The sequence below is a fragment of the Rhamphochromis longiceps genome, linkage group LG6 (assembly GCF_057381845.1).
Source record: "Rhamphochromis longiceps isolate RC_006_pf linkage group LG6, R_longiceps_female_GT1.1, whole genome shotgun sequence".
NCBI classification, from domain to species: Eukaryota; Metazoa; Chordata; class Actinopteri; order Cichliformes; family Cichlidae; genus Rhamphochromis; species Rhamphochromis longiceps.
This window is the reverse complement of record NC_140562.1, coordinates 172781-197470: the sequence shown is the minus strand read 5'-3', so window position 1 is coordinate 197470 and position 24690 is coordinate 172781. Positions and strand designations below refer to the sequence as shown.

At 40.6% G+C, this 24690-nt stretch overlaps 2 protein-coding genes across 3 annotated transcripts; one reads left to right on the top strand and one right to left on the bottom strand.

The window, feature by feature from the left end:
- Positions 1-3463: 3463 nt before the first annotated feature.
- On the top strand, positions 3464-20378 carry sstr3b (somatostatin receptor 3b). Its single transcript, XM_085408884.1, has 3 exons — positions 3464-3556; positions 13240-14081; positions 18075-20378. Exons 2-3 carry the CDS (start codon positions 13305-13307, stop codon positions 18744-18746), a joined length of 1449 nt encoding a protein of 482 aa, XP_085265010.1. The 5' UTR covers positions 3464-3556; positions 13240-13304; the 3' UTR covers positions 18747-20378.
- Positions 20379-20510: 132 nt separating this feature from the next.
- Positions 20511-24163, bottom strand: LOC146667016 (protein CutA homolog). Of its 2 annotated transcripts, none has more exons than XM_085408885.1 (7): positions 24101-24163; positions 23559-23679; positions 23311-23459; positions 22650-22709; positions 22434-22479; positions 21180-21229; positions 20511-21028 (listed from the first exon to the last, which is right to left on the bottom strand). In XM_085408885.1, exons 2-7 carry the CDS (start codon positions 23619-23621, stop codon positions 20929-20931), a joined length of 468 nt encoding a protein of 155 aa, XP_085265011.1. In that variant the 5' UTR covers positions 23622-23679; positions 24101-24163; the 3' UTR covers positions 20511-20928. The 2 variants fall into 2 exon arrangements, with proteins under 2 accessions (XP_085265011.1, XP_085265012.1); XM_085408886.1 differs by having other exon boundaries at positions 23559-23624.
- Positions 24164-24690: the final 527 nt, after the last annotated feature.

The following is a 24690-nucleotide window of genomic DNA, read 5'->3' as shown; positions in this document are numbered from 1 at the left end:
CATTTGTTTCCCCACTTTTTTCCTGTTTCAAAATCAAACACCAGTTTGTGAGAAGATTATCTTCTTTTTTTAATAGGCAGATAAAGTTTTACATTGGCATTGGCTAATTTGTCAATTGTTTGTTACAAATGTTCGTATTTTAATATTCAAAAATGTTTTTGCCCAAAACATATGTGCACTATATGTCAGTAAAAATACTATGCAAATATTGTTGTCCTTGACTGCTGAGTAAACACTGACAAAGCACTGATTGCATCTCTTGTACTTTATCAACGCAGTATCTAAAAACTTTGCACCGTAGTGGTTAAAATCTCATTCTAATAAGAGTTAAAAGTGCATTTGGTTATTAGGTTTATAGGATTATTGAATTATGGTTAACGGTTGGTAGAATTTTTTTTTAAACATTATCTGCCACCCTTCTCCAAATCTGTGCCCCTACCTGGCCCCCCCAACAAAAATTTTCTAGACACGCCACTGGCCACAGCTCCTTGCAGCAGGCTCAGCTATGGAGGAGCAGAACATTGTCCATTCTGACTCAAGTGTCCAAAGCCTCCCTCAGAATGCTGTCGAACTGGCAGTTAAAGGGGTGTCCAGCATCCTCCCCCACCACCTGACCCAACTCACCATCAGGTGACCATCAGTTCATAGCTCAGCTCTGTTCTTCACCTGAGTGTCCATAAGATACAGTTGAAGAACCCAAGCTGTTTGTTGAGGTCAGTATCTCTCAAGTAAAGTAAAAGCAAGTGTCTTTAAACAAAAGCTAAACTCCAGATATTTTCTATTTTGAGCTTAAGATGATTCGATCGGTTAATTAAGTCCATTTGAGTTCATTTGTGGCACACTTGTGGATGCATGTAAAACCACACCCCCAAACACAGAGCTTCTTTCTTTGACATCATAGGAAAATCAACCAAGACATCAGGAAATGAATTGTAGACTCCACAAGTGTGGCTCATCTTTAGGTGCAATTTTCAGATGCCTGAAGGTCCCACATTCATCCATTCAGACAATAATACGAGAGAATAAAAAGTACAGGAACGTACAACCATCATACCGCTCAGGAAGGAGACCTACAAACCTGACCCAGTTACACCAGTTCTGTCAAGAGCAGTGGGCCAAGATTCCAGCAAACTGTTGCAGAAAGCTGGTGTAAGGACACCTGAAGCGTGTGGCCCAAGTGAAACAGTTTTGGGGCAATTTTACCTAATAATAAGGAAGTGTATGCATACTTCTGACTCTGATGAAAGTTAAAGAAACAAAAAACAAACAAACTTCTCTCTCTTTATTTTGAATGTGTAAACAGAATCCGCAAAAAGATGTAAACACAAAGCGCGGCTCATTCACCTGGACATGCCGTCAGGTGCTGAAAGCAGACGTCCAAAGCGAAATAGTTAATTCACTTTGGGCACGTCATTGTCAAGCAGGACGATTAACCCTAACCCTATGAAATAAGAAGTTATCTATAAGGTTATAATTAAACTGCTACGCAGATAAGCTACACAAAAACACCACTATGTGTTGGAACAGGAAGTGATACTCTACCGCAGAGAGAGCGAACACCAGCTGGATGGCGCTGTAGTCTGCACTATAGCTTTGTATTATTTATTCATTAATGAAAAAGCACACACATTGCAGCTCTTCCTGTTTGCTTACTGGATCTAGAACACCATTTAGATCATAACAGCTCCTGATCAGGATGAATTTCATTTTCAAATCAAATTTCATGTCCCAGTTTCACAATTTTGTAACATAATATTTCAAAGCTTGCTTATGGGCTTGTTTGGAGCAGACCAACAGTCAGGCTCGTCGTCACCCTTACTGTCAGACTCTGAATTGTTCTGCTATATCTCACCTGGCTGAGTGGGGACACACGTACTAAAGGTTAGAGTTCCCACTGCAGGAGCTTGGGTGTGAGTCTGCCGCACAGGTGTAGGTGCTTGAAAAGTAACAATGTTGGAACTGTGTGCTGGAATGACAGACAATAGAAGAACACACACATGCAGGCACACCTTCAGAGTACTCTCTAAGGAGACCCAAACTACTTATGCACCACTCAGCATATCTCACACTGTGAACATGACATTTGCTTCAGCCATGTTCATGAAGCCCATTCTCACTATGCCTTGGGTTGAACTGCATTTTTGCCTTAGTTATTGCTAAGGAGGAAGGTGAAATGCACTGGCTGACGGTCGTAAAGTGACTGCCTCGTTCAGTTAAAAAGTCTGGTCTGAACATGGACTGTTAGTCAATGGCCCCTCCATTTTTACTTACAGCTATTCACAGAGGCAGAAAGATGAGAGAGCAAAGCAAAGTGCCTGCTATGTTCGTATGAATCTCTATTTTTGAACACTTTGTTTGCATTTCTGAATCAGAATTAAATGTCTAAACAAACACAGCATTTTAAAATTGCTTTGTGTAAAATATGTGACACTGTGATTGCACTATCCCTGTACTTTGTTATACAGTACTTCTTACCGCCAATTTGTCTTGAGGACTCAAATTTAAGTGCACAAAAAGTAAAAAATGAACCCATGTTAATGGCACTTGTTTAAAAAGCATAAAGTGATGGTTTTCCAAAGCTGCTGCTATGAGTAATGGCTCCAGAGATTCAGGTGCTTAGCTGTTTGTTCATTTGTGCACTCCCCGCAAAGGTATTAACAACTGATTAGTGTAATGGGAAATTTTAAGACTGTGTGAAGCTGACCTGACTCAGTGAAAGGCTCCATGTTTTGTCATTCTGTCTTCATGCACTCAGAAAATATTTATGCTCAAAATGCTGATTTTAATTTAATTACATGTCAACTTTCTGTGTCTTTGTTTTTTTAAGTCCATGAAAAAAGTTTAATGGAATCTGGCCAAAAGAAATGTACTTGATTGGTATGTATTCAATTTATTATGAGCATATCTTCCTAATAATTTGAATAAATAAACAGATTTTATTTATTTCAGTTGAATTAAAGTATTGTTTTGTGTTATGAGGGCAAAGAATAATCTTTCAGGTATACCACACGCTCATGCATCAGTTATCTTTCGCACACAGTGTTCTGACCGTATTGTGTGATCGTGGCAGTGATGTGTAAATATTGGAGGTGCTTTGTAAAAAAGCACATGGACCTGCTGGTAATTTGAACCAATGCAAAGTCAAATTAAAGTCGCAGAGAAAACCTGATTTATTTCAGATTTCCACAACATTTGCGCTCAGCTACGAGAGAGGATAATACAGGATGTGATTAAGCCGAGCATAACCATTATAATATGATGTATATATAAAACATCTAAAACTGTTTCTAGAACTAGGGTTGTGGTTTCTATTGGTTAAGAGAGTTGCTAATACGTCGTGTCTGCAGGGTCCTCGAAATTCCAACAAAAAACAGAAGGAAAGAAAAAAAAAAGAAACACGGGCGCGTGTGTGCGCGCGTGGGTATTGTAGGTGGAGGCTGTTCTTACAAACCCCCTCAGCTCTCAGAGCTCTGAGACAGTCTCCGCTGTTCACGGCTCCGAGTGAGTCTGTTCTCAGCTTAAGCGCAGACCGGTGAAACACAGTGAGCGGATAGTTGTAAGTATTTTTTTCCCTTCGTCATGTCTTTAGTCTCTGTTTAGAGTGTGCAGGACAGCCTTTTTAATCCACACTGCCGCTAACACAAGCCTGTGAAAATGAAGCGTCGTTAAGTTTGTCTTACTTAGTAACATAAACTTGATGGCTCGTCCAAACAAAAGCAGCCATTGCCGTCAGCTGGATACATTTTTATTTGCAGAATTCACCTGTGATAGCGGACAGCACACAGCCATAAACTCGTGCTTACATGTAAATACATCAGGTGAAGGTGGCTGGTGTCGTGTTTAGGTTCACTTCAGCAGTCTGTGCTTTGTGTGTTGCTCGTGTCTTTCTGTTTTGTCCTAGTTGTTGCTGTGTATTGGTGGGATTTATTTTAATCTCTAATACTCTTTATTAATGTGAGATATATTTCGCGCCGTGTCTCTGGAGGTGCAGCAAGCCAAAAACATTATCAGTCACGGTGCTCATCTGTCTGCTGCTGATACAGAACTCCTGGAATTACTGTAAAAATGAGGATTTTTGTGTATGTGGCTTTTAAAAACGATACAGGTGGAAGTGGAGGCCTTGATTTGCTCTAAAGGGTCACACATACAAAAAGGGGACTGGAATAGAAATTGAACTCAAACTAAAAACAAAAAATGCAGAATTAAGAGGAATAGGAGTCACGAGAGAAGAGATGAGGAGAAACCAAGTGAGATGAAGAAGGGTGACATGCAGTGTAGGAGATAGAAGAAGAGATGAGGGGAAAACAACAACAGGGTAGAGAGGAAATAAAAGAAAGAGGAAAGAAGAGGAAGGAATATGAAATCTGCTCCACTATCACTGATAAGGTTTAGAACACTGTTATTGAAGCCCTGCTGCTTGAATTAATGGACTGCTGTGAAACAGGTAAAAAAAATAATTAACCTCTACGTGACCCTTTGTTTTCTCTTTCTTTCACTGTCCGAGGAAACAGAGCTTTTAATTTAATTGGTCACCACTCTTTAGCTTTTAAAGCTTTTCATTCTCGTCTGTTCACCTGTGGTACGTTTTTTTTTTCTCTCATAAACTGCATGTGTCCTGCACGCTGTGTAGGAAGAGGATAAAAGTGTTGCTGATATTGGTTTTAGCAGAACTGTGGCAATAATAATGGATACTTTATTGATCCCCATGGGGAAATTACTTGTTTTTCTCTGCATTTGACCCATTCACTCAGTGAAGCAGTGGGCAGCCCACTAAGCAGGCGCCCGGGGAGCAGTGTGTAGGGACGGTACCTTGCTCAGGGGTACCTCAGGGTAGCCGTTAAGTGGATTCGAACCGCCGACCTTCCGATCATGGGGCGACCACTTTACCTACTGAGCTATCCCTGCCCCTAATGCATGTAAGCATTAATGCACCCCCCACAAATTCCTGTATACCTTCCCAAAAATCTACCCTCCACAAGCAGTGTGACACTGTGGGTGCTGCAGAGTCTCCTGTGTTTTTTAACTTCAGTCACTGCCTTAGGGCCAAATGACTCATGTGTGCACACGAACACCTCCCTGCGTGTTTATCTATCCATAGATAAGTCCTTCCATATGTGTCGTTCGGAAAAACTGAAATACAACCAAAACCATTCTGTGACCATGTTTGCATTTGCAGATCTTTGATCCACATGACATGCTTGTAAGATTATTGATCACACTCTGTGCAATCTGTGAGCACTTGTCAGCTTTGTAATAAAAAGTGTGGAGGCGGGCAGCGGTGTGGAGGTGACTGGATCCAGTCCAAATCTGTTAATTAAACCGCAACAGAGGAAGTAGATTCCCTGAGGGAGTAGGACTAATGGATAGCCAATTAGCTGATGGTGTATCTCTGCTCAATCTATGCTCTCCTGCTTCGAGTGAAATTGCTTTAAAAAAAAAAAAGAACATTACTGTGTATTACATGTAAGTGTACACACATCATAAACCCACTATTTTCCCCAAAGAAATATCACAAATGAATATTTATAGTCCAAATATTTGCCTTGCTGAAAGCATATGTGTTTTTGTGAAAATACAAGCTTAGGATCTTTGTACTTTGGGCTAAAGTAACTCACAAATGTTTACTGGTCTATCTTGCAAAGATGGGGCTATTTTTAGTAACTGTAGATATTGAATAGGCTAAATTTAGTAAACAAAAAGTACAATATTTCACACTGATAATATTATCACTATTTAAATGTTACCTAAAGTCAAACACTCTACATAAAATTTGGACCCAATCACAACAAGAGCACATACTCTTTTGTGGACTACTGCTTTGAAGCTTCAAGTTTGGCATTTTGGCTGTCACCATTGTTTTTCTTTGGAAGTAAACAATGGCCATATTTGGATGAGAGGCTGTAGTGCTAGCAGCTAGTTAGCAGCTAATGTGGTTTATCTTGATTAGCAACTTGCATACATAGACTGAAGCATATTCATACAGTATTACAATTTAAGTCACAGACCTTTTTGTGACAGAAGACATATAATTTGCCAGATAAACTCGTTAAAATGGTCCAAAAGAGCACAAACATGTTCAGTGATTTTTAACTAGCTGAGGCGTTACCTAGCATTTGCTAGCAGCTTTAGCGACCCTAACCCTGGAGACTGCTGCCAACCTAGAATGTACTGACTTTGGTAAGCTTTTTTTTAAATGTGTGTGTCATTAACATTATTGTTGTATTTTATTGGCATACAATGCAAATTCACAGATGCAGGAGTGTGTTTCAAGCTCCAGTCTCTAAATGTTTTGTCTACACGAAGTGTACATATACTTAGGTGTGTTCATGTCCAAGCTCAAAGCGTCGCAGCAAGGAATTCAAGTGATGATTTTGTGCAGCATCATCGTCGTGTGATGATCAGTTGTATCCACAATTATAACTAACATTATAAACCATATGAAATAAATGGACAGATGCACATAAATGTATATAGTTTATGCTGCAATTCCTTGGCACCTTCTTAATGACAGCGTGATAAGTAAGGCTTTGAAATCTATTTTGTGCAGTGAGTGATGGTTACTCTTCCCCATTTCCCATGACCCTTTATGAGATACCCTCTGCAGCCTGGTGGCCACACCACCAACAGTCTTTGCTTTTTCCTGTCCTATTTTTTATATGCTAGGAATAAGGGTGGCAAAAAAAAGAAAAGACCAGACTGACATTAAAAGAAACAATAGAAATGCCCTAAAATGCACTTAGTAAATGTAACAATAATGAGCGGCCCTTTGGGCAATCAGCAGGCATTCACTTCCCCAACGAAACAGTTGCCAGACAGGCGTCTGTGTTAATGGGTACCTTGTGGCCTCTAGATTGCATCAGGAGGTTGTTTGTTCCAAGCTGTGGATTGAACAATTACGAGGTATTACGCAGGTGTCAACAGAGTTTTCAGTGAGGAGGAAACATGTATTTACCACCAGTATCAACCATGTAATCATCACCAGGCCTCTTATAAAGAGAGTCACCATTAATGTTTGTATAAATGCTTTCTAATAATTCAACTATTGAATTTTATTCAAGGACATCTCTTTTCCATCTCTTATGCTCTCTTTTGTCTTTAAGAGAGGTTAATCACACCAGAAATATGAGAGGTTAAAGCCAAATTGATGGTTGTACAACACGTAATGGTGATAGGAAAAAAACAAAAACATTAAAAAAAACCCCATGGAAACTGATGTTAAAAGTGTTTATTAAAGCATCGTGCACCAAACCGCTGTCAGCATGAATGTGGATTTTTGAAAGTTTTCAGCTTGTTCCTTTGAAAGACACAACAGCTGAAGCTCACAGCAGGTGCAAGCTATTTTCATTAGCAGAAACCATAACAATAGTATCCAGGGTTATTATGTGCCAAGCAATTGTCGCTTCACCAGCTAATCTCTCAGAACAATACTGCTAGTGTCGCTTTGCAGTTATGAGCAAGCATCATTATGGAAATAACTGAATTTGGGATTCAGTGATGTTGTGGATGAACAGCTGGAATGATCGATATGGGAGTAGAGAAGTGTGTTGTCCTGCAGTGTCAGCCGTGGCATCCAGTTATGAGTACACACACCTTCAGTGAATTCCATCGAGGGACAATAACTGCTGAGGTGGTGCATGACTCAGTATAATAGTCTTTCCTCTGGAAAAGGCTCTGAAAATCTCAAGATGACATCTTGGCTTCCGCTAATTCAAAGGCTAACTGTAAAGCCTATGCTGTAATGTCGTTAAAGTGTGTAGTGAACAAGTGGATAGAAAGGACTGCTGCTTAGACCACCGACAGTTTGAAAGCGTTGCATAATTTTGGTAGGTTATGAACTGCTGCTGTTGCCTCACATTATACTGTACAAATGGACTGATTCTTATATAGCTTTCGCTTTTCTACTCTCCCGGAGTACTCAAAGCGCTCTATACAACATGCCACAATCACCCAATCTCACAAGCACTGTCTCTAAACTGAGTGCTTTCTATCGACATTCACACACATTCATACTCCGATGGATGCATCGAGAGCAACCTGGGGTTAGTATCTTGCCCAAGGATACATGAGCCAGGGATCGAACCACCAACCAGGCCTCTCATTGTACTGCCTCAGCAAATAGGTACAATTTCACCAGTTCATTTGTAAACCCTTTGCTGTCTCACTTAAACAGAGTTTTTTTCTAGACTTTTTTCAGTTTTTTAAATATATTTACATTCAATTTATTAATTTAAAAAAAAAACTGCAAATCAAGGTTTTAAATTAAATTTTTTATTCTTTTTCATTGTGTCACTTTGTAAAATTAATATATATTATATTTTTTATTCAGTCTCATATGTGGCATATGGCATTCACTTATTATTAATAGTTAAATTACTGTAAATGACAACCAGTAAGTTACCATTAAAGTTTAATGATCAGGCAAAATACATATTTCAGTTACACGTGAGATTTTTTTCTATATTTATTTTTTTCAGCACAGCTTCAACGTCATTTAAGTTTTTTCCTGCTTGCACAGAATGATAAGGTTACGAAACCACAGAAGATTACCGTTTCACGCCCTCGATCCAGTCTTGAGTCTTTTCCAAATGTGTTTGATATTCAAATTTGTATGCTTGGCATTTGCTTTTCCCTGCTGCAGCCACAAAATGAGGTAAAAAGTGGGGAAAGTGAACCAGAACACTGAATTAGTAAGCCATATGACTGGATAACCTTGTTTGCCAGAATGATAGAGTAATCCTTGAGATGTGAAATAATAAAAAAGTAAGTACCTTCCTATTTTTAACAAACTTTCTAGCTTCTGTTTCTCCGGATGTCTGCATTAGGAGAGAACAGACTATGCAAAATTTGCCAAAGCAGCAGCTCAATCATATTTTGTGTTGAACCTATTATTTTAAGATTTGCTTTGAAAACTATACATATTCCATTCTATGCCACAAATGGCACATAAATATAGATATGTATAGCAAACAAGTGAACATTTAGAATTGTAATCATCACTTCAGCTAGCATCAGACTTTAAATAACAACCAGTTAACATAAATTTACCCTGAGATCTCTAAGACTATATTATCTTCACTCTGCAGATGCACAGAGGGCAGGTTTTGTGTACACACATGCACAAATGCATTTGTCACACACCTGGCCTCTCACACACAATACTCTTTGTATTTGAATGTAAATGCAAGGACTCTTCAATCAGCAGTCATTCAGACTCTCACTTATCTCGTCAATTTGCTCCATGCAGGGACCTTTAAGCCTTGTCTTGACCTTATGTTACCATAGCAACACCTCCTGGGAGGGTTTTCACAGAGCTGCTCGTGCAATGGCAGACAAGAGAAGTGATGCACTTCAGGAAGAAAAATTGTCAGTCTGCTCTTATTGTGTTTATCAGAGATTAGGGTGGGAGGCAATAGCAAAGGCAAAATGAGGAGAGTGTAGGGGAGTGTGTGTGTGATTAGGTTAGCCTTGCTGACTGTTCACATCTCAGTGGGACATTCAGTGACTATCTAATGTATGGTGTGAGTAAAAAACAAAACAAAAGATACCTGCAACCACTCCAGTTTGTGTTATGGAACCATTAAACTTCTTATTTCCCCTTTTATATATTAATTAACAGATATTCTCGTTATGACAGTGATGTGAAGCCTGTGATATGTTAGAAAATCATTTGTCTTCACTAACCATGGATGTGAATTGCATTACTATAGTTTTTATATGTTCAATTCCATTTTATTATTATAGTGCCAATTCACAGCCACAGTTGCCTCAAGGCGCTTTCTATCACAAGATAAAGATCCTACAATATCATAGAGAAAAACCCAGCAATTCACTGTGAGCAACCACATGGCAACAGAGGGGAGGAAGAACTCATTTTAATAAGAGGCAACATGTGGCAGAACCAGGCTCAGGAAGGGGCAGCCTTGTGCTGTGACTGGCTGCTGAATGAGAGGAAAGAGAAGGAGGAAAAGGGAGCATAGAGAGACAAGGACAGAACTTAAAGGTAATTGTGGATTTTTTTAAGCTTAATAAATGATGCACATACTAGCCACAAGGTTGGATTACAAAGAGAATGCACTCCAAATAGTCACAATGTGTAACCACAGAAAGGTTTTGGTTTCCTACTATTTGTTCATTATCTATCCAAAACTGTTTTTTTAATAAATGTTGGAACCATAAAAACCAGAACGATAATTTTTTTTATATTTTTTATTTAAGGAGACAGGATTTAAGAGTGAACACTGGCTCTTGTGCCTCAGCTGATTTTTAATATTTTGCTGAACCACTTTTACTGCATTACAACATTCTTTTCTTTTGTGTACTCCTGATACGCTTTATTGAAAAGGACTTATTGAGACTTTATACGTCACTCAAGTTCGCTGACTGGAAAAAAAAAAATCAATGACTGAGGCCAGAGAAATAATTGGTGCCTCGATTTAATCTGTTGAACCATTTTAGCTCCGTGTCTTTGTACAGTGTGACACCTGAACGTTGTACAACTCCATATTCACAATCACAGCACTGTTTGTGATACGAAGCCTGTCAAAGGTTAGTCAAGAAGACTGTCTCACGTTTATACCACCCATTCATGTTCCCTCTCACACAGCACCTAGTTTATAAAGGCGACTGACTGATGATGTTCCTCTCTGTGTTTATCATAGTTTCTGTCTCTTATCCAATTTTTTGCACTGTGGTCATTTAAAAAATGTCTAAGCCTCTGCTGCTCTCTGTGGTCATTTCCTTGTCAGATTGATGGAAAACTCTTCCACCCCATTCATCCTCACTTTTAATCAGGACCTCTGTCCTCAGGTCCATCCATTAATCTCACCATTTGTCATGCTCCACATCACATCCATCCAGATCTCCAGCATCATCCTTCACCCCTGCGCTGCTATCACCACCGTCTAGACTCCCTCCAGGGGATTTTTCCAGTACAGCTCAATATATCACTACTCCCTTATATGATGATGTCACAATAGGATCTCTTCACTAAAGACTCCTTACACAATGTGCACACATTATAAAAAAAATCCATCTTAGCCTTCTTTCATTTGAATAATTTCTGATTTAAACATGAGGTTTTAAAAGCCTAAATAACCCCAAGTATAAGTGTAATTCGATATTAGGTACAAGTTAATATTTCTATATTTATCGACTTCTTGTCTTTACCCTGTTGCTTCATAAAAGCAGTAGCAGCATTAAGCAGTTGAGATCCACGGCATATACCATCCTCTGGCATTCACATTTAGTAATTGAGGTCATGACCTATGGATGGCTCTTAGGTTTGGTCTAAAAACTGTACATAAGGATTGACATTCACCATGATTTGATCACGTGTTTGACCAGTGAACACTGTGGTCTTATTCTCCACTGGTGGTACTGGTGCCCTTTAGGTTGTAATGAATGAAATGTAATTAAAGCAAAGCAAAAAAAATCTCCAAACACTGAAAGAGAATTCAGTCATGCTTCAAAGTGTGTACATTTCCTGTGTGCTGCCAATATTTGTACTTATTTTAATCTAAAGTAACTGTCTCTGGGGGATTCTTTAGTGGTGTATATAATTCACCTTACCTTCCCCGCTCTTCCGCTCATCTTCACATCTGCATTAATGTACTTTACTCAGTTGAGGTCGCAGAAGATATGCCTCTGCTATTTTTCCCCCATAGGTCAGTGCATTTTGTTCCACCAATTATTAACCATCGCTGTGAGGGATGAGGGTGTGCCTGTGTGTGGAACAGTGGTGATTAAGAAGCTGGGATGGCTTCATAAACAAGTCTCGTACTAATAAAACTAAATACCTTATGTCTGTGTTCTGGTGCTCGCTTGCTTTGTTGTGACGGAAGGAAGGTTGTTATGTTTATTAATAGCTTAGTATTCATCAAGCCACTGGGCAGATATGGCCAAACTTTTGAAACTTTTAGGTGTTGTCCAACATCAGCAGCAGTCAACGTTATGTGTACATAGAAAAGTGTGTCTTTGTCAATACATGTTGTTGCCTGTTCATTCTCTCTTACTGCTGTGTATGCCATTGTTTTCTATGTTTTATCTTTCTTTGCTACATATCTTTTAGAGACACAGTTTTATATTTTATTAAACTGGCTCACTCATTCTCTTGCCAATAGTAAGATGAAAAATGTAATAGTGCTTGCACGTCTATTTTTGACAGAAGCCTGTTAAAACATTTAAATACCCCTAAAGCTCACATTAGCTAGTTATATAGTATTGTTGTCTAGATGCAAAAAAATGTCACTTGTGAGTTTTACAGAGAAGACATAAACACTAAACATGCAGCAAAAGTCTCCTGCCCACTTGAAACCAAGAACAATACAGCACTTGAGTGCCGGCTGTCTCCAGGCAACCTCAAGGTAACAAGACTTCCCAAGTTGCTGTCTATCCAATAAAAATTCAAAGTCCATACTAGCAAAGAACAATCTAAGACGTGATGGGAAATCTGTTACCTTTACACAGTCAGCCTAGATGTTTCCTCTAAAACTCTAAAACACAATTATAATGCAGTTTAGTTGAAGTTTCATGGACCTGGATTAACGTTACATTAACGATAATCCAGGTGCTAAATAACACCGAGCACCTTTCTTACTCCTAAGGGTTTTACATAAATTCTATACTTTGACAAAAACTATTATTATGTACTATATTTATATTTTAAAGTTAAGCAACAAGTTTGCTGCAGTGTGTATAATTGCATGCAAACTGTGTGCTGTGTCTATTCCACCATGTAAAGCAGGGTTCCCCAATCCCAGTCCACGGGGGCCGGTGTCCCTGCAGGTTTTAGATCTCACCCTGGGTCAACACACCTGAATCACATGATTAGTTCATTACCAGGCCTCTGGAGAACTTCAGGACATGTTAAGAAGGTAATTTATCCATTTAAATCAGCTGTGATGGATCAAGGACACATCTAAAACCTGCAGGGACACCGGCCCTCGTGGACTGGGATTGGGGACCCCTGATGTAAAGGATGCTACAAAGGATGAAGCATTTTCTCCAACAACAGATCTGCTCGAACAGAAACTGAAAACAGAACTCAGAAAAGGTCCCAGAAGAAACTTTATAGCTTTACAGACACATTTCAGTGGACGAACAACCAACACGGCTGATTTGTTGGAAGAGTTGATTAACTGGACATCTCCAAAATGTTAGAATACACCTTTAATGCATTAATTGCTTTATATTTCATGTCCACATGAAGTGTGCTAAATTAATTAACTTTGCTTTCTGTAGGGCTGCTGATCTTCTACTGATGTGAGCTTACCAACAACTGTTGCCTGATAGTCGTTAACGCCTCGATGGAGCTCGTCCAGTTTGCTTTGCTGCCTCAGGAAGTCCCTACAGCTACCTGGAGCAACACCTCTGCCCCCTCCTACTCTCATTTCCTGCTCCTTTCTACTCCCTCCGAACCGCTTCACAGCTTCAACCAAGATGACACTTCGTTTCTCCTTAACAGCTCCTGTCAAAATTGCACCAAAAGTAAACCAGGATCCCTCCCTGGCTTGGCTGGAATCTTCATCCCACTCATTTATGGCATCGTTTGTGTCGTTGGCTTGGTGGGAAACACTCTGGTCATCCATGTTGTTGTCAACTACACAAAACACGAGTCAGTCACAAACATCTACATCCTCAATCTAGCCATTGCAGATGAGCTTTTCATGCTGGGCCTACCCTTCTTGGCGGTACAGAACGCTTTGCTCTCGTGGCCTTTCGGCTCTCTGATGTGCCGAGTGGTTATGACAGTGGATGCCATCAACCAGTTTACCAGCATCTTTTGTCTAACTGTGATGTCAGTGGACCGATACCTGGCTGTGGTGCATCCCATCCGCTCTTCTTGGTGGCGGCGCCCCCACGTGGCTAAGGCTATCAGTGGCACCGTTTGGGCGGGGTCCTTTGTGGTGGTGCTGCCGGTAGTGGTGTTCGCGGATGTGCTGAAGGATGATGGGAACTGCAGCATCGTGTGGCCTGAACCAGCAGAAGTGTGGAAGACATCGTTTATTGTCTACACGTGCACTGTTGGATTCTTCTGCCCCCTGCTGGTCATCTGTTTGTGCTACCTGCTGATCGTCATCAAGGTATGACTTTTAGAGTAACACTGAAATAATTTGAGTTTTTAAGATAGACCTCCTGACCCAGTATGAACCATCCAGATCCCTCAGGTCATCTGGATCCGGTCTTTTATCAGTTCCCAGAGTCAGAACCAGACACGGAGAAGCTGCATTCAGCTTTTATGCTCCTTATATCTGGAACAAACTCCCAGAAAGCCTCAGATCAGCTGAAACACTCAGTTTATTTAAATCCAGGTTGAAGACTCACCTGTTCTCAGCTGCATTTGAATAAAGCACCAAATCCACACTTTAAGCTTAAATTTCAAAACTTACATTTAACTACTGATTTTATCTACTGTTCTGATTTTATCTGTTTTGATTTTATATACTGTTGTTTGTTTGTTTGTTTGTTTGTTAATTAGTTAGTTTATTTGCTTGTTTTATTCAATTTTAAATCATGCTTTTTATTTGTTTTTGTTTCTAATGTCTCTGTAAAGCACTTTGAATCACCTTGTTGTTGAATTGTGCTATACAAATAAACTTGCCTTGCCTTGCCTTGCCTAGAGGAGGAAGTTGGAGACATTTTTGAAAAAGTGTAGTCTATTCAATACTCTTTTCTAAAAATATTACATAGTCTGACTCAGATGAGCAATAGTGAAGTAGGAGCCTTTTATTGTTGATTAAAACACCGCAGCATTAGTGTCGTGGTCACCTTAAATCAAACTAGAGTCCACAAGTAAACCGATTTCAGCTGCAAACTGTTTTAAGAGTATTGTGGCTGCAGTCAACTAATGTTGATGTACTTGATTGACATTTTATGATTGACATTTAACTGTTCATCCACTGTCTAAAAAAAGCCATTTCCTTTAAGGCCACTCTTACACCCTCAGGAAAGGGCTAGGGGATGAGGGGATTAACAATGATAAGCTCAGGGGACAGATAACGAGTCAACTATACTGTTATATCACTCCAACAAAGGATGTCAACAGACTAGAATCTGCTGAAAAGACAAGAAATGGGTAATCAAAGAAAAACTTCACTCTCACATAGGGCACTGGCTGCTCACTACTAGCTCAAACACAGCGCTAAACTCATCGTCAAATACGTCAAAGCACATCACTACACAAGCCTCTGCAGGCTGGGAAACAAACACCTAAGGTCACCACAGTACTGACACTGGCGTACACCGAGGAGCTCTTCACAAGCTTGTATCCAGCTATACACTGGCTCCTCAGGAGAAATGGGTGGCAGCTGAACCTGTGGGAGCCTGCTAGGGTTATAACAGCCACCCTCACTTTAAGCCAGCTTTCTTCTGTTCATTATAAACAGGTTGAAAAAGCAGGCGGTGGCTGTGTTCACAGCCAGAGCTGTGAGCATGAGATGACCATATTAACGATGTCCCCACTCTTACATATTACACAGATAAACAAGCAGTAAACACTGTCCTAAACCTCACTGTGCACAGCGATTACTTGCACATGCATTGGCCACAAGGTTTACAAATTTGGGCCATGTTTTACATGAGTATCTAATTTTAACAGTATACACCAATGAGGCTTAATATTATGATCACTGATAGGTGAAGTGAATAACACTGATTATTTCTTTATCGGGGCACCTGTTAGTGGGTGGGATGTATTACGGAGCAACTGAACATTTTGTAGTCAAAGTTTATGAGTTAGAAGCAGAAAAATCGGCGAGCACAGGGATTTGAGTGAGTCTGTGTTACGTTCCCCTGGGGGGGGTCTAGGCGGTGAGGGGGAAGTAACAAAAGTGACCGGGTCAGAAAAAGGAGTCAAGGAGGCGAAACAGTTTAAATAAAACAGTTTTATTGAAGTAAGTCAACTAAAAGAGACGGACAAGCCGTTATCACCATAAAACACCAACAAAACACAAACAAAACTCAGGCGTTGGTCAAATAAAGCAAAAAGTCAAAAGGAAAGCACAGCTCACTAGCTGGACAACACACTACACAGCTCACTAGCTGGACAACACACTACACAGCTCACTAGCTGGACAACACAGCTCACTAGCTGGACAACACAGCTCACTAGCTGGAAACTACCGCAAACACTCAGCTCACTAGCTGTACCCACACAAAATGGCACTCTGGCCCAGAGCTCACCCTGCTCTGGGCTTAAATACCCTTAATTGCTGATGGGAGTCAGCTGTACAGGAGGGAAAGGTGGCACCTCAGGCAGAAGAGGTGGTGGGACACGCCCACACAGGCACCTTCAGGAGGAGGCCCTGCTAGGGCCTGCTTAATAATATTAATATTGTGATGGCTGGATCATCTCCAAAACTGCAGCTCTTGTGGGGGGTTCCCGGCTTGCAGTAGTATCTATCAAAAGTGGTCCAAGGAAGGCGCAGTGGTGAACCAGCAACAGGGTCATGTGCAGCGCATGAGGCAGCATAGCTGCAGACCAGTCAAGGTGCCCGTGCTGACCTCTGTCCATTCATGAAAGCACCGAAAATGGGCACATGAGCATCAGAACTGAACCATGGAGCAACAGAAATACATGGCCTCTAAAGCTGTGCCGTCTTTCAGCAAAGCAAACATGTTTCAGGACTGGTTTAAAGAGTACAACAACATGTTTAAGGTTGAGAAGCTCCGAGGCCCCACCTCGCAACTTCCAGAACTTAAAGGATCTGTTGCTAGAATCTTGTTGCAGATACAGCACACCTTCAGGGCTCCAGTGGAGTCCATGCTTCAGGGCTGTTTTGGTATCAAAAGGGGGACATGGGGCCTGTGGTCATAATGTTATCCCCGATCGGTATCTGCATGAGTGTGTGTGTACACTGTTACTGTAACTTGTTTATATGTAAACAAGGTTATAACTTTTCATCTTCCACTTTCACAGTTGCTAATCTTTTTGCAGTCATGATTAACATTGCTCATGTTGACTCATTGTGAATCATGTTGCTGCATCTGTGGGAAACATAAATGAACTTTGGGAACATAATGGCTCCTTCCACACTAAAACTCTGTCTCGGTTATTTTTGTTTAAAAAAAAGAACCTCACTCCTCTCCACAGTGACGTCCCCCTAAACTTACATTACTCAGAAAATCTGCCAACATGTGCGTAGATGCTGAAGTCCAACGTAAATGGACTACACTCTGTTAATATCACTAATGGCACAGGAGGATGAGTGTACTTAAGTAGTATTTGCACAGACCTAATGGAAAAGCAGAGTGTGCCATGGTTAGCAGGTGTTTCTACATTTTGGGAGAAAAACAGCAATCAGACTGCGTGAATGTTGTTCTTCCAGCAATCTGAACTCTTAACTCTATAAATATGTTTAAACAACAAACAGAATCATGTATATGGGGCGATCGTGTCTCAAGAGTTGGGAGTTCGCCATAAGGTTTCCGGTTTGAGCCCCGGCTTGGACAGTCTCAGTCGTTGTGTCTTTGGGCAAGACACTTCACCCATTGCCTACTGGTCAGAGGGCCTGGTGGCGCCAGTGTCCGGCAGCCTCGCCTCTGTCAGTGCACCCCAGGGTGGCTGTGGCTTGCCATCAACAGTGTGTGTGAATGGGTGGATGACTGAATGTGTAAAGCGCTTTGGGGTCCTTAGGGACTAGTAAAGCACTATACAAATACAGGCCATTTACCATTTATCCTCTCTAACCACCAGCAGGATCTCAGATAGTGTTGTCTGTTTGTCATAGTTGTGTACTGTTTGACAGTTTACGTTATTTCAGTGACTTTTCTATTTCAGGAAATCCATCCATCCATTCCTCCATCCATCCATCCATCCATCCATCTTTTTAACTACTGGGTCATTAAGGAGGCTGAAGCCTATCCCAGCTGTCATTAGGCAAAGGGCGGGGTAGACCTCGGACAGGCCAGAAAACAGGATTAATCTGGTACACTAGTCTCTTTCTTTCTGTAAAAAAAACATCTGTGTCTGCAAACATTTGTGTTATCAGTTTCATTTGAGCCTGCATACATTTTGGACAGACTTTCTCATTAACCTGTTTTTAAATTGAGGGTATTTGCTTTCCTCTCCTTTAAAGGTAAGAAGTGTTGGAAAACGGGCACAGGCCACATCCTCCAGACGCAAGAAGTCAGAGCGTAAAATCACCCGGATGGTAGTTGTTGTTGTGGCGGTGTTCATCTTCTGCTGGCTGCCGTTCTATGTTCTCAACATTCTCAACCTCCTTGTGGTCCTGCCTGGAGACTTCAGGGGCCTCTACTTCTTTGTTGTTGTTCTTTCATATGCCAACAGCTGCGCCAACCCCATACTCTACGGATTTCTGTCTGACAACTTCAAGAGGGGCTTCAGGAAGGCGCTGTGCCGCACGTCGCGCAGAGTGAACAGCAACGACAGAACCGGCATCGAGGCCCAGAGGCCCACGGAGGAGTGGGGCGGCATTGTTCTCCGACAGCAAATAAGTGAGGGAATCACTCACGTGCATGGGAAAGAAAGTAGTAGAAATGAAGAAGAGGAGGAAATAGGTGGGATAGAAGGTGCTATACAGATGAGAGAAATCTGTAAGACATCACAGAATGGGAATCAGAACGGAGTGAAAGAGGACTCAAGGACACAGGTCACACAGAGGGGTACACGTGACCAGGGTGCAAGCTTTGATCCTGCTGAGGGAGTGTCCTCTTTGGCCAGTAAGAGAAGTAGGTCACCTGAAGAATTCCTGGACCAAAACTCTGTGCTTGATATCAGCTACCTGTAACAGAAATTTGCCCATTTTCAGTGGATTTGGGTACCTGCTGTATTACAGCGTCTTTGAAGTTGGTTTTAATGCCAGTTTATGGTAACAGTCTGGCATCATTAATGCAAGTGTTTTGCCACAAAATAAAAGGGTAACAACTTAATCTAACCATGAGAAACTATAGCGGCAGGCACAATGAAACCTGAAGGGCACAACAAACACACAAAGATGCCTGAATGACCACTGTTTGTAAGTATCGCTGTTATTTTGAACCAGACTGTTACTTCTGAAACTTCTTGTGCTGAAATGGCTAATGCACTAAATGAATCATGCCCCAGTGGGAAACCACATGACTAATGACCCACTGTGGAATGAAAAAATGTCAGCTGTTTACTTTTATTGCGTTGGCTTTTGAGAGCAGCCCACAAAGATAATTAGCACTGTTTTCAGAAAACACGCGTCTCAGTCAGGCTTGTGTGCATCATTTTCACCTGAATTAGTGTACATGTGTGGAGATCAACCAATTACTTTTCTTTTTTAAGGTTAACTAAAACCATGCTTTAGGTCGCAGCTTAAGAACAAGTGTAATAATAAATGTACTTGCTAGTGACCTAAATAGACTGTTGTTAAAAATCTCTACATTAATTGTGATTTTTATTCAACTTTGAATGTTTAATGAGTTTAATAAGTCGAAGTGCAATTTTTGTTAATTTTGTAAAGCTATATATTTAGAGTGCTCAAAAATAAAGGAACACTTTGAAAGCACATCAGATCTCAGCTGATAAGGACTGGGTAACGTGTTAGAGATAAAGAATACCATATCAATTGATGGAAATTATCAGCCTACAGAGGACTGAATTCAAAGGCTCTGCCAAGCATAGGACCAATCAAGAGTATTAATTCTGTCAGGAAACTGCCTGCATACTCTCACTGCAAGAGGAACCCAGGTCCTACTGCAGCAGCGTGGGGGCTGACAGTGGGTCCAAGGATTTCATCCTGATACCTAAAGGCAGTCAGGGTGCTGTTGCTTAGTCTGTAGAGGTCTGTGCATCCCTCCATGGTTATGTCTCCCCACACCCACTGTGCCATCATGAAGGAGCTGGACTGCATCTCTGTTAGGTCCTGGTATCACCTCATGCTACCAGTAGTGACACTGACACTTTCCAGGTGCAAAACCAGTGAAAAACAGTCCGCAAAGACAAGATTCCTGTTTTTGTGCCTGCCTCATTGTTACCCCTCTAGTGCACCTGTTGTTAATTTTATTAACACCAAAGCAGCTGAAACTGATGAACAACCCCCTCTGTTGCTTAACTAACCAGATCAATAGCCCACAAGTTTAAAACCTTATTTTGTACTTTGATTAAAGTGTTCCTTTAACTTTAGCATAATGAGCAGCATAGTTTTCAGCATTACACAGTGTTAGTCAGTGTAAAGAAACTGAGTCACATTGAAAAATTAAGACGTTTTGTCATTTATTGTGATCTTGGTGTTTTACGTCTTGTTTAAGTCTTTTTTCCACTATCAAAACTTTGTATTATCAGTGATGTTTTTAATGCTATGGTGAAGTATTAAAGCCAAGTAGTGACAGTAGGCTGAATAAATGTTTACTGTAACCAACTAGAATGTTTAAAAAAAGAAAGAAAGAAAAGGTATTGTATGAAAAAAAAAGTCATGTAACCTACTTCACAACATATGGACATGTATATAGTATGTGCCTAACATATGTATGTAGCATGTATGTAAGTGTCACGCCGTCATAACGTGCTCACCAAAAAAATGCTTAAAACCAATGAAAAACCGTTGGCTTTATTTCACAATGCAAAATTAATTAAAGACATAACAGATGTAACAGATGTCTGTTCACATTAAACATTTCAGGGTTCACCGAGACAAAGTTAAATTCTGCACCAGTTTAACTTTGAAAAAGGACAAAACATTGCTGCCCTCTAGAGGTCCACATACTAGAGGGAAGGCAGTTATTTACAAGCCTCAGCTCATTGCTAGGAGAAAGAAGCATTGCAAATATTTCAGAACATGTTTTTAATCCCAACATTTAATGCAGTTTGTAATAATAATTACAAATCTGGACAGGTTTTTTTTTGTAACGGGGGTGTGTTTGAAAAGAATGAACTTTTGTATTATATAATTTTTTTTACATCCATCAATTATCCCAAAATTCTTCCACTAATCTAACTGTCCACCTTTACTCAGGAACAATGTCTCCAATCCACTTAAGGTAAGGCGGGTTACCCTGGTCAATAGGCAGGCTGATGACCTCAGCCACCTCATAGGGATGGTTAGAGCTGTGGAGGACAATCCATTATGAGTCAAATAAACAGAGAAAAGCCAGTACTTAAAACTGCGACTGCATGAATCATGACAAAATGGAGCAAATGATGAACGCAATGTTCTAGTGCAATCTGTTTTATGTGTTGAATATTAAAACAAACTTACCGGACATATTCAGCAAGAGCGGGTACCTTGGAACTTCTTGTTTTGATCATCTAGATTTGGAAAGACACTGTGTCAAACAGGACTTCAGACATACTACCTTTCCATTTAATCAACTTCATGAAGGAGAAAGCTCATGCTGAACAGTTTAAAATATAGTTTGCCATGTTCTAAGAGACCATGACCTAATATGTCACAGTAAGCAGACAAATAATGGGATCTATCCTGAAACTTGCCTTTATATTAAATACTGAAATGTTGCCCACAGCTGAGAATGGTTATCAGTGCTGTTCCCTCTAACAGTGACTACAGAAAGTAGGACTGAGTCTATCTACTAACAGCTCATATTGACAGTCATTTAGTCACAACCTAAGCTTAAAAACTATAGCTCTTCTATAGAATAATCTTATTTCCAGGTTCAATTTTCTGTCCTCAAGTTACTCTAGAAGTGTCTCGCACTACTTTTTTGAACCATTGCCCTCCTTCACGTCCCATTCTGCAGCAGGTTTACTTCAAGGACCTCTGTTTATTTAGTAGCTTTCATTCTCCCCCCGATTGTGATACATTTCCCATCCCTGTTTGCTGTGAAGTATTCCCGGAGCATGATGCTACCACCACCATGCTACATCGCAGGGATGATACCGTAGCCAATAATCAGTGCTTTGTGTTCACCGGTAACAGAATTTGGACTTAAATGCAAAAAATATTAGAGTTTGTCTTTTTTGGTTTTGCTCTTACAAATCATTTGGTTGAAGTTTAGATAATAGCATTTACTTATATTGTTTTCCATTGAACTACTCAACCAAAAAAAACAACAACTAACTGTTGGAGCTCAGTTGAGCCACCTTTCAAAAGGTTTCACAATTCTCTCCTGAGGTCTTCTGAAACTCTGTTGGAGGGACAGAGTCTTGATCGCCCCTGTAACCAAGTACCAACATGATTTTGTGACTGATTTCACTCTTGGAAGAGTCTCTGTGGTTTTTAACGTCTTCCATCTCACAATTACTGATGCTGCTTGCTGTGGGGAGCACTCAAGACTTTAGAAATCGGACAACAACTTGGAGTATCACATCAAAGGGTCTAAATACTTCTGTAAATTAGGAATTTTTTCTTTTAAATATTTCACTAATAAATTAAACTATATCAATAATAGGATCTGAAATAATAACAGTCTTGCATTACATTTTGCCCCCAAGACATACAAATGGATTTTAGCTGCATCTAAGCAATATATAACAGTACCCAGAAAGCACTCACCAGAAGCACCTCATTGTCCTCCTCAATCTTCCCCTGCCATTCATATCTGAAGGAACAGTACACAATTATTTTTGGTTATTAAGTACTAGCTTCAGAGTCAGGAAGACTTCTGCTAGTTAGAACAGTATAAATATAGTCTATAATTTACAAAAAACAACACTGGCAAAGAAAGCTCAGTGCAACATGATACTAAAGAATAGCTAATGTGAAACATACATAGATTTGATCGCTGGGACAATGTTGACACAAGCTGCTAGCTTCTTTTCCACAATACCCCTGTGAGAAAGAATAAAAGAATGAAATGAGCACAGATGAAAAACATCTCATGGTCCTTGTATCCAGCTAATGAAGACAGAGAGTTTTTACTTGAACGTGCACATTTGTGCAAGGATCCATCCTGCCTTGTATCAATGGTTCAGACTAGTGGTGGTCTAATAGTGTGGGGGATATACTCTGGAGCACTTAGCTTCAAAAAGAAATGGTTTAAACATCACAGCCTGCCTGAATATTGCAGCTGACCATTTCAGACCCTTCATGACACCTGATGGCAACAAACTGCATCACAAACCTCAAATCATCTCAAGATGGTTTTACTGAACAGGTGACGGTGAGTTCAATGTACACAAGAGGCCTCCACATTCACAAGCTATCGATCCAGTAGAACACCTTTGGAAAGTGGTGGACCAGGAAATTTGCACGAATGTTCTGCAGCAACCATCTCGTCAACACAGGCCAAAATCTCTGAAGAATGTTTCCAGCAGCTTGTTCAATTATTGCCAAAAAAACAGGTCCAACCGAGTAGTTGTAAGGTGTACCTAACAAAGTGTCTAGTGTGCATATATTATAAACAGAACTGTTATTGTGCCATTTGAATCACCTGGCTAAATCTCTAGCAACTGTGTCATTAGGACAGGTGACAAAGGCAGCAGAGTGTGTGCCTGATGTGTACGTCTCAGATGCCATGGAGAAGGCCCTCAGTCCCACGGTCCTCAGCAGCTGGAACATAAACAGGCTCAGGAGCACTGTCTGAGGAGAGAAATGAATAAACGTTAGAGCAAAGCATGTTTTCTTTTTTCATTTTACCTAACTTGATGAGCCAAGTGTTAGAGGAAATCGCACACTTACCAAAAGCAAAGCTTTTAAGGATCCACCCTGTAGTGTCTCTGCTGTGGGCAAACCAATGCGCATTGCCTGAGCAGGTGAGACACACGAAGCTTAGGCTTTCCCCCCCTTTGTTGTAATGTGTCTAAACAGAGTTACATAAGGGTTAGTACTTGAAGCAGCTTGTCACACCATGCAAACACCATGAAAGTCTCTGTTAACTTCCCCACTTTTGCATTCAACACGCTCCACTCAACAAAGCAGACCATAATTTAAGAGAACGGGCTGTAGAAATGCTGCAGCCGGTTCTCCAAACGTATATATTTGTTTAAAATATTACACAGTGACACTGCACGCTTGTGATGCTTAGGGTTTGAACTTGCAGGTGAGTTGTGTTTAGCATTGCACTGCTAGTAACCACAGTTAGCTGTTAGCTGCTGGGCGTCGGCAGAAGCTCGTGAGTGTGTGAAAGAGCAACACGGCACGGCAGACTCACTAAAACGCTCTGATAAGTTGTTCAGCTGGATTGCAAAGTGTTGCTATAATGTAAATTCCTTGCAACTTACCTTCTAACCGCAGTCTGTCACTGCCCAACCCCTACAGGAAACCTCCTGTAAACCTTCCTGTCCCTACCTTTCAAAATAAAAGCCCCTGACATGCATGTTGCGTGACAGCGGACTAGACGGAATTGGAATTCAAATTCACATTTCTGCATTTATTAATTTTTTTTTTCTGAATTTCGGGAAAATAAATAAATAATAATTTCTAATTAGTTACTTTTCTATAATTTCTACTATCTTATAAGTTTAATTTCATCATTTACACACACATTGGTTTTATCTAACACTCACACACAAGCATTTACCCCAGTGAATGCACTGGAAGAAACCTTCTCATAGGTAGGCCACGTGCTCAGCCAAATGAGCCACAACAGCCCCTACGTCTGACAGAAAACACACTTAACAACAACTAAAACAAATCTTGTAGCTTATAATATTCCCCATATATATTAAATATATTGTATTTAATAGTTGTACCTGACCTTGAATATGTTGCGCGTCACTGCAACTCCCCCTGGCTTCTGCTCCGCGGCTGCTGAGTGAGCCCTCATCTGGGACTCTCCTCAGCTCTTTCTGGGACAGTGGCGCGGCTGCCC